Source organism: Neopelma chrysocephalum, unplaced genomic scaffold (genome assembly GCF_003984885.1).
Source record: "Neopelma chrysocephalum unplaced genomic scaffold, ASM398488v2 Primary Assembly neopelma1_97017, whole genome shotgun sequence".
NCBI lineage: Eukaryota > Metazoa > Chordata > Aves > Passeriformes > Pipridae > Neopelma > Neopelma chrysocephalum.
In genome coordinates this window covers 3,541,308-3,551,483 of record NW_020925659.1, presented here as the reverse complement: position 1 = coordinate 3,551,483, position 10,176 = coordinate 3,541,308, and the positions used below count along the sequence as shown (strand labels likewise).

General features: G+C 45.9%; 1 protein-coding gene across 1 annotated transcript in view; it reads left to right on the top strand.

Moving 5' to 3' along the window:
• The first annotated feature begins 6,014 nt into the window (after positions 1–6,014).
• The window catches only part of CHSY3 (chondroitin sulfate synthase 3), a 142,947-nt gene continuing 138,785 nt past the window's right edge, over positions 6,015–10,176 (top strand). Inside the window, exons 1-2 of the mRNA XM_027671019.1 lie at positions 6,015–6,874; positions 8,363–8,646. Coding sequence (XP_027526820.1) covers positions 6,160–6,874; positions 8,363–8,646 — 999 coding nt within the window. The 5' untranslated portion in view covers positions 6,015–6,159. The remainder of the gene's footprint in view (positions 6,875–8,362; positions 8,647–10,176) is intronic.

Sequence of the window (10,176 nt, the reverse complement as noted above, 5' to 3'; positions counted from 1 at the left end):
TCAGTTTGTTATCAGCGTGTTTATATCTTCTTCAACAGTTCATAAAAAAAAGGATTGCATAAATACATGAAGACAACATGCTAGGATCAGACTTCTGGCCTCACTGTTCTGTCCTTTTAATTTTTCCTTTTAAGATGTCACATGGTTCAGTGACACTAAATGTTGGAGGAGGCGACCTGTATATGTTTATTATCACTTTTGTTTTGGATGATTTAAAATGAAAGATAATTATTCAGTTCTTCCTCTGGGAGAGCTGCTCACCTCTGTAGACATCCTACTGTTTCCTTTCTAGGGTTTTCTTCTAAGTGGTTTGTTTTTTTTTTTACTTAGTTTAAATTTTTATTTACTCTGACAGATTTTTCTTTTCAAATGGCTTGAACAAACTTCAGATGTTTTTGGCATCCACTTCTCAAAGCAGTGCCCTCTGCCTTCACAAAACAGCACAACAAAGTATATGTCACATGGCTTTCTTGTGTGCATTGCTGCAGCCTGTAGATTAAACACTAATGTACAGAGGGTATGTCCATTGCTATTAGACATTAACTTTATATTTTACCTTCTTTTGCTTCCAAGAGGGGGAAAAAAGAAAAAAAAAAGACTTCTTGTGGCCAGGTTGATCAAATGGTGGTGTTACCTTTGGTACTATAACAATTAGTAAAAGCTATTACAGCAAAAACTTTTTCAGTCTTAAGAACATATTTTACAATTTTGAAAGAAAGCATTATACGGTTTATTTTCCTACTGTAGATATTTCAGGGAAGTTACGTTAAGCAAGGAGGGTTTCTACCTCCAGTCTTGATATTCCTCCATACAGGTTGTTCTCAGAGTACTTTGAGAACTAAGTGTTTCTGCTGAGGTCTTTAAAAGAGATATTTTCTGCTGTGCTCCTTACAAGAGTAGCTGTCTCTTTACCAGGATTGATGTACGTGGCTTTCTGTCTGTCCTAAGTGCATATGGAGATGTAAGACACTGCTGACTTTCTTTCAAATGGCAGAAATTGCTTTGCTTAATCCTTATGTCTGCCATTAGCAGGCAAAAAAGTGTGAGAAAAATGTTAAGACAAACCCATTTAAGCCACTTGAGACTATGTCTTCCATACAAGTCAATGGCTATTGTGGCACCTGAGGAGGAAGAGAGTAAACACTGCTGTCCATCACATAGGATCACTTAATGTATCCCACACAGAGGTGGGAGCTATGTTTGGATGTCTCCTATTCATAAAAGAGAGTGATTTAGTCTCATTTATTTGTATTCCAAGATGAGAGGGAAAACAACTACAAAATACAGACAAGATAAACAGTTTGAAAGAGGAGCAAAATAAAGCAGGTTAAATGAAATTTACATATGAATTGCCCGCGTAAGCTTTAGTGTAATAATTTTTCATAAATAACGGAGCAAGTGTCAAATCTGAAAGGATTTTCCTAAGCATGGATTTCATAGCCCAACCTATCCCATACACTATTTCAATTTGGTTTTAAACCAAAAATAAATTACAGGAGTATGGAGTTCCACGCTGTGGGGTTTTTTGTTGTTGTTTTTTTGTTGGTTTGTTTGTGTTTTTTTCGGGGGGGGGGTGTTTGTTGTTTTTTTTTCCCCCACAAATAAAAACTGGGTTTGGTAACAGTTGATGTTGCAAAATCACCTTGAATCTAAAATTTGAGTTACTGATGGATTTTCAGAACTATGTATAATTCTACAAGATATAAAGGTTTTATTTTCAGTAATGCCTATTGCACTTCATTGATCTCAGTCTGGAATAGGACCAAGTCCATGAGCATCAGAAATGGCTCTATGGACAGTAGTGAAGGAGCAAGATATTGCAGTTGACCTCCTGCTGCAGTAGCTGTCATTTCTCTGCAAGGAAATGGTGGTAAGACTGTAAGTGTGTGAATGTGAGGGAATATACACAGGATATATTCTCCTCCTCTCAGCTTCTCTCTCTTGAAAGAAAGAGCTATACTTATCCAAGATCTGGCTGAGTCCCATGCCTAGTAAAATCAACAGAAAAGGCTTCAATAATATTCATTTGAGGGCTAATAGATTGGTCACATAATTACCTTCCAAAATAAAACTGTACCTAGAAATGCAAATAGCTATAGCCAGATGCTGGAATAGCGCAAGCACAATGTAAAAAGATCAAATTCAGCCATGAGCACTGTGGAGTTTTAGAATATACAAATAAAAAAAAAATAAAGACAATGAAACTATTTCTTAGTCAAAATGCCACTAATGCATATGATTACCCAGGTATATCAATGAATAAATATACGGTTACAAAAATGTTTCAAAGACAGTTGTCAGTTGCAACTACTGCTCTCCAAGTGATGTGTATATGCCTCCATAATAAAACTGAATGTTCAAGGGAAATTTCAGTCTTAGAGTTCCTAAAAGTTTGCTCTACAAAGACAATTGAAATGTCGTTATCTTTTGCAGGTGGCTGTGCTAGGTCAGATGTGAGCCATTTTTGTGCTGTGGGCATATTATTGTCTTTCACTTAGAGCCAAATGCTATAAATTTTCTTTCACACACCTAAAAGGGAGCTATTCAAACTTATTCACGGTGATATTTTAAAGAATAAAAGTGAAAAAGCAGTGAAAGAAGTTTAGGTTTGGCTTCAAAGACTGCTGTAAATATTTCAGATTTGTCTGGTAGCAATAGCTCCTGTCCTTTCAATAATTAATATTCCAGTCTTAAGTTTCCCCTTTCTTGCATCAAGCAGGTCCGTTTGTCACCACTTTTTTAAGGCTTTTTTTTTGCTTTGAAAATGACATTCATTGCAATTATTCTTTCTTAACTTCCTAACAGACCTTGGGTTGATTGTAGTGGCTGCTACAACATAAACTGCAGCCATCTGTAAATGTAGTTTCGAAATTAACACAATATGTTAACAAGATAGTCTTAAAAAGAACAAAAAAATAGTTACCTTTTTTTTTTTCATCTCTGAAGTTAACTAACCTGTCCTTAATACCTCAAAATCTAAACAAACCCTACTAATTATATGTTAAAGTTCATTTATATGTTAAAGTTCATTTATATGTTAAAGTCTGCCTTGGCAGAACCATGCATCATATGATTTTTGTAGCAACATGTATAAATCAAACACATACAGAAAGCTGAGACGCCATACCAACAATCCTAATTAAATGGTCTCTTATCAGGAATGTCACTAAACTGCTTTATCAAGAAATAGTGTAACAGTCATTGACCTTTGATATGCGTACCTATTTATATGTATATATTTAATCTTACTATTCTATAAAGCTCTCTTTAAAGCAAAACAACACAATTAACAGTCAGGAGTTCTATTTCAAGTAACAGCTCAAATGCAGTTGAAGCAATTAATTTCTCTTCATAATCATGCTTCAGTTTTTTGACAAATTGCAAGTTTTAGCAGCTGGTTACAAATATGAAAAGAAATCCTACTACTCTAGCAGACCTGGTGTTTTATGTCGGATATCTGAGGTTGAACGAAATATGGAAACAGAGTTCAGTTCAGTGAGTTCCTTTCTGATTGTGGAATTCAACTGGATGCTTTATTTTCCCTGTTCAGCTCTAATGTGCTCCTGGGCTATGTGTGTTTCAGCTGATCAACCTACACCGTTAAAATGTCATTTCTTGAGATGACTGACACAGGACATGGGACCAGCAGGATATAAGACTGTGCCCAAAAACAGATTCACAGCTTATTCTAAGCCCCACTGAAAGTGAAGCTAGCTTTAGTCAGTGCTTTCCACCTATGGCCGCTGTGAAGAGATTGTGAATGGTGTTTTAGATGCCCTTTACATGATTTGGAAAGGCATTCTGAACACAGGACTGTTATTAGCCACTAGATGCCACCGTTGCTCCTATAAAAGTGGTCCACTCTGTGTCTTTGTCCATTAAACCCCACAAACCTTCAACTGATTTCCCCATGTTGTATCAAAATAGTGGTACGGCATTGAACTAAAAATATAAATGTAGATACACCTTATACTCAATTCTTTTACAAACTATTTTGATACTTACAACACATTAAGGTCCATTTTCATCTTGGAAGCATGTACAGGGCTTTATGGTCATCTCTCATGGGTTTACCTGCTCTTTCTGTGACACAAATAAGAGCTGTCAGACCTGAGGAGTCAGCACAGTTGACACTGACTGAAGTAATTTCAGTATATGCATAAGCAGTGGAAGTGGCTTAGCGTCATCATACATTGTACCTCTGCAGTACCCATAGCAGTAAGTTGTCTGAAAATTTAGGACACCGTTATGATGGGGTTGTGTAGGTCTGAAGGAGCCTCTACTACTTGAGATGGTACCGCACATGACTCACTAGGACCCATCAATTCCCAGCTGTTTGCAAGGAGCTGGGGGGAAGGGCTGGGAGATAGTATTTTTAAATGCAAGACTCAAATGGAAAACAGAAACACTTATTAATACTGATAATTCTCAGTGCCATTGTAAAGGCTTTTTGGAGGACATCCTTCCAAACTGTCTGTTCGTAGCTTGGTAAAGACAGACCCAGGATCTGCTATCTTGTTGCTCACAGAACATCTCAGGTGGTGTTTATATGCCCAGACACAACGCTTGGATTGTTGTTTTAATGATGACAGCTGGATTAAATACCTAGTGCCTTACTGTTTGGTGGCATAAATGCACCAGCCTGTGTGCACATGGAGAGGAAATTAATGATGGGCTGCTTTGGAAAGGATGCTCAATCCTGGGGAAGCCATAAGGTATGTTTACTGAGCCTGATACTTGCACATCTCAAAACCACAAAGAGCACACAGAATGCTCACTGAATGTAGCGGAGTCACATGGAAAATCTGCAAATTACTTCAGTAGGTGACCTCGTCATAGTTAAAGACTATGCAGAGTAGACTTTCTTTGTTAGGTGGGCGAAGTGATACCTTCTTCCAAAAAGGCTTGAAATTTTCTTCTCACTATTCGAGTACTTCTGCTAGCATCACACAAAAGCAGCCTCCATACTCCTCCTCTCACCTTGACATATGTGTCTGACAATTGATAAAGTCATATGAAGTGATACACAATGCCATAGACTTAGTTATAAAAAGGGGTGGTTTTGCTGAAAAACTGTTAAATATACGCTACTGGATCTTCTGTCGCTTGGATGTATTTCAGTGAAACAACAAATGGATGTGATGAGCAGTTTATGGCTTTCACTGGAGATGGGCATCTTGCACAATTAAATAAGGGATGCATATAAGTATGGAGGATAGGCAAGCAACCTTAAACTTCAAAATGACAGCTGTCCCTATAGGAACAGTGTCCCGGTCATTTAATTCCTGCTGTCGGTCATCCCAGGCTGTGGACAACGCCGTAATCCTGAGGTCGGGAATCCACGCCACAGGGCAACAAGGCGCTCTCCGCTGGGGCGGAAAGTAGAGGCCGGAGTGGGGGCAGAGGAGACGGCTTCCCTCCTCCCGACACGACACCCCGGACCTGTCTCCCACGACCACCACTCTGGAGAAGAAGGCCAGGCACGGCGGTCCTGCCCGTGGCCGCCCTCGGGCGATGCGGCTCCGCGCCCGCAGATGAGCCCCCGACCTCGCCCGCTGCGGCAGCGGGAGCGGGACACACCGCGGCACCCAGGGCACGACAGGCGACGGGGGCACCTCCACCCCACCGCCCCGGCCCGCCCTCCGCCCCGCCCCGGCCCCAGCGGGCGGAGGGGTCGCCGGCGGGCGGCGGGGCCGGGCCGGGGGCCGAGGCCGCGGCGCGGGGGGATCCGCGAGAGGCACCTAAAAAAATCGTTTCCTTCCGGAGCGGCGGCGGCGGCCGCCACTTCCCCGGCGCGGCTCGGGCACCGGCGGCGCCCTCCGGGGTGAGGCGCTCGGCAGCCGCGGAGGAAGGCGGCGGGCGCGGAGCGTGGGCCGGGGAGCCGTGCGGCGGGGGCCGAGCCGTGGGAGGGGCGGGGAGGGACCAGGCGCCGCGGGGGCGAGGTGCCAGCGGAGCGGAGGCGCCGCCGCCGCTCGCGCTCCGCCGCCCGGAGAAGTTTGACTCGGGAGCAGCGCAGCCGCTCCGGGGCCGCCGCGGCGGGGCAGGGCAGGGAGCCGCGGCAGGAGGCGCCGCGCCTGGGGCCGCCGCGGGACGGGGGTCGCCTCCAAGCCGGGACGCCGGCGGCGGTAGCGGCGCTCCGGGAGCCGCCCCGCCCGCGACATGGCAGCGCGGTCCCGGAGACCCTGGCTGAGCGTGGTGCTGGGGCTGGTGTTGGGCTTCACCGCCGCTTCCTGGCTCATCGCCCCGCGAGTGGCCGAGCTCAGCGAGAAGAAGCGGCGCGGCGCCAGTCTCTGCTCCTACTACGGCCGCGCGGCGGGGCCGGGGGCAGCGCGGGGCGCGGCGGCGGGCGGGCAGCAGGCGCCGCCGGAGGCAGCGGCGGTGCTGGGCGGCACGAGTTTCAGGAGCAGCCCCTGGGAGCTGCCGCCAGCGGCGGCGGAGGGCACGGTGTCCAGCCCCGCCGCTGGCGGGGAAGGGGAGCCGGAGGAGGAGGAGGAAGGCGGCGAGAAGCGGAGCGGCCGGCCTGGCGGCGGGAGCCACAACGGGAGCGGGGACTGGGGGGGTGCCCCGGGCTGCGCCAAGCCCCGCAACTTCCTCTACGTGGGGGTGATGACGGCCCAGAAGTACCTGGGCAGCCGGGCGGTGGCGGCGCAGCGGACGTGGGCGCCCTCGGTGCCGGGCCGCGTGGAGTTCTTCTCCAGCCAGGGCTCCGCCGCGCCCCCCGGGCTGCCCCCGCTGCCTGTCGTCGCCCTGCCCGGCGTGGACGACTCTTACCCGCCGCAGAAGAAGTCCTTCATGATGATCAAGTACATGCACGACCACTACCTGGACAAGTACGAGTGGTTCATGCGGGCGGACGACGACGTCTACATTAAAGGTGACCGGGGCGCGCCCCGCCGGCGGGAGGCAGGGAAGCAGGGAGCGGTGTCTGGGAGCGCGGCGGGGTCCCATGTTGGGTGGAGGGGAGAGTCGCTTCTCGTCTGGGATGGGGAGCGCATGGGGTATCTCGACCTGCCCCCGCCCCGGCGGCGTTTGCTTCCAGTCCCGCCGTGCGGGCCACGGAGAGCCGCCCCATCGCTGCGGTCCCCGAGGGAATCCCGACATGCGGGGGCCGCGACGCGTTGGAGAGCTGAGGCTGCGGGTTGTACCGCGCCGGGCACGGTGAGCGGTCCCTTGGGTGGGCGTGGGGTCCCGGTGCTGCGGCCCCCGCGCTCGCTGCCGTCGCCGCCCGATTGCAAGGTGTCTGTCTCTTGGTCCCGGCTCCCCCGGCGGAGTCCGTGCGGGACTCCTCGGGAGCGATGCTGCTGTCACCCGCTTGCCCCGACCCTGGGCTGCGCGAACGCAGCTGCCGCGGGTGAAGCTGGTGTTCAGCGCGTGTCCCCGGACAGTACCATCCCTGCTCCCGTGCGAGTCCCATAGCACCGTCAGGACGTGATGCTCCGCAGCTTCCTTTTGATCTGCGCCTGTTGCTGTGCCGTTATTCCTGTCGCGTCCCGCGCTCAGGAGAGAGAAGCTGGAGTTGTAAGCGTAAATAAACCCAGGTTGTGAGCTTGGTTGCTTACACTGTTTTAAGTTCACTGAAGGTACATATACCCTTCCCAGTTTGTCTTTTGGTTTTGAGTCACTTAATATACTCGCTCGTCAGCTATCAGTCGCCTGTCAAATATTGGCACATATACACTTATATATACGTATGTATATTCAGTTGCAGATGTAAAGTTGTCAGTGTTTTCTTTGGCTCATTTCGAAGTTATAATGAACCCGACTTCAGCTGGTTACACAGTACCGAGTTAAACCTATCCAGAAACTTTCCGTTTCAAGTAAACATGAAATCAGAATTTTTTAAAAGAACTAGATAAGGAGTTTGAAGGAAAAGAGTGTAAACATTGTAGCACTGGAAATAATTCGAAAGGGACCTGAGCTTTATTTTTTTCCCTTCAATTAGTCTGTAATTAAATGTGTTTTGCTTGGTTAATTTAAGTTTGCTCTGGTTCCCTGGAAGCAGATTGGAAGCAACCTGGAACCATATTGTCCAAATTGTCTGACTTTGGAGAGAGTTTTAAACTAGCGAGTGCTTTCCATCAGTATTGGTTGAACAAAGCAAACTTTAATGGTTAAATTTAATTTTGATTGTGTTCTGACTTTTGGCTGAAGGAAAATGTCATTGTAATGTTCAAACAAACAAACAAACAAACAAAAAAGGTAAACTTGTCCAAGGATATTTTCAGTTAGGTGTAGGATTCTGCTTTAGAAGAGATTTCCTGTGACAGTCTCAGGTGCCTATTATATTTTTGTAAAAGCTTGAACTACAGGAAAAGAGGTGGCTGGCAGAGAAGTCAGAGAAATAACAGTAATTTTTTTTCAGGTGAAAAATTGGAGGAGTTTCTTCGCTCACTGAACAGCAGTAAACCTCTGTATTTGGGACAGACTGGTCTGGGTAATATTGAAGAACTCGGAAAACTTGGGCTGGAGCCTGGGGAGAACTTCTGCATGGGAGGGCCAGGAATGATCTTCAGTCGGGAGGTTCTCAGGAGGATGGTGCCACATATAGGTGAATGCCTTCGAGAAATGTACACTACCCACGAGGACGTGGAGGTGGGCAGGTGTGTCCGGAGGTTTGGAGGAACTCAGTGCGTTTGGTCATACGAGGTAAGTGGTGGTGGAAATTGCAATATGCTGTTTGTTGACAGAGTTTTATGCCTTACGATGTAAGTGGCTGTATCCACAATCTCTTTCCACCATAATTAAGTTTTAATGCATGCAGCGGAGTGTGAACTGCGGGCTGTAAGGAAAAAAGAGAGGAAAATATTCACAGCGTGTTGCCGTAAGCATGTTTATTTCTACTTGTGTCTTTCTGTTTTCATTGGTGACACTTGTTGCAGTCATGTTTAAGCATTGGTATGCTGTAAGTTGCTAGAGCATTACCTTGAGAGTTTCTACATATAATCCTTGACAGGGAGCTGCTGTTTTTGATGAATGTTGTTTAGGTTGGATCTTTCTGAGAACTTGGGTTTGGATAAGCGCGTGGCATATCTGTTTGTTCAGCGTCACAATCTCTTAAAATATGTCTTAATTACTCAGATGTATTGTAATGGAGTTCGTTATTGGCAGAAGTAGAAATAGGGGTTGTTTGGTTGGGGTTTTTTTGTGCAGGAATAAAATTCGTTACACTGCCTGTGTCTATGATACAACTTGAATTGTGTTTTTTCTAATGTAAAACAGTGTTGAAATGTATTAAGGACATATGCAGTATAACAATTTTTCCTGTGCTGAAGTAATTTTAGGAACAGATTACTTCATTCAGTAGTAGCATTTTCTGAAGTCATAACAGTGTGTTGCAGTACCCAAAAAGTTTATTTGCAATGCCATAACTAAAATTCAGGCCTGTTTCTCTGAAAATACTGTGATTATTGGCAAGACTATCTTTGTAGATAAAAATAGACTAAGCATACAGCTGCCAGAAGGTGTAAAGGGTTATAGCTAATATGATGAATCTGATTTTAGTTATTTTGACCAGTTCTTTAATATTAATATATGCTTGCCCTCGTAGCACTCCCTCATTAAGCAAGAAAAATCATTTGAATGGGTCACAGTAAGAGGTTATGTGCTATTTGATGATGAAAAGACAGGAAAAATAATTAATTTTGTGGATTAGTGTTTTTCTCAATGTCCCAGGGAAAGGTGGCCATTTAAAAATGGGTTTGGTAGGCTACAATGTATGTAAACAGGTGAACGAAAGTAAATACTGCATAGTTAGTATCAATTAGGTAGAAATCTGAAGTGGGGGAAATCTTCTCCTTTACTTTAGAATGGAAGGGTGTTTTTAGAGACCATTTCGATATGCGTTGTAAATGCCAATGTGAAATAATACACCCATTGCACTGGTAGAGCAGGGAAGGCATTTATGGTGCTGATGGAAATCGATGTAGGTCCTTAATCAGACATCCAGACCGCATGCTACATTGGCAGCTTAATCTTACACTCAGATGTGTTTGGGCTGTGTCTGTACAAAGCTGTTTTCCAGTCCTCACGGGCATGTGATGCCTGCTGATCTGTATCGGTTGGCAGAATTATGATTCTGCCTTGACAGTCGTATCTTGGAAGGGGGTTTTGGTTTTGTTTTTCTAGTTTGTCTTCCTGGGGAGAAGTCTGGAGAAGGGAAGAAAACTGATAATAGAT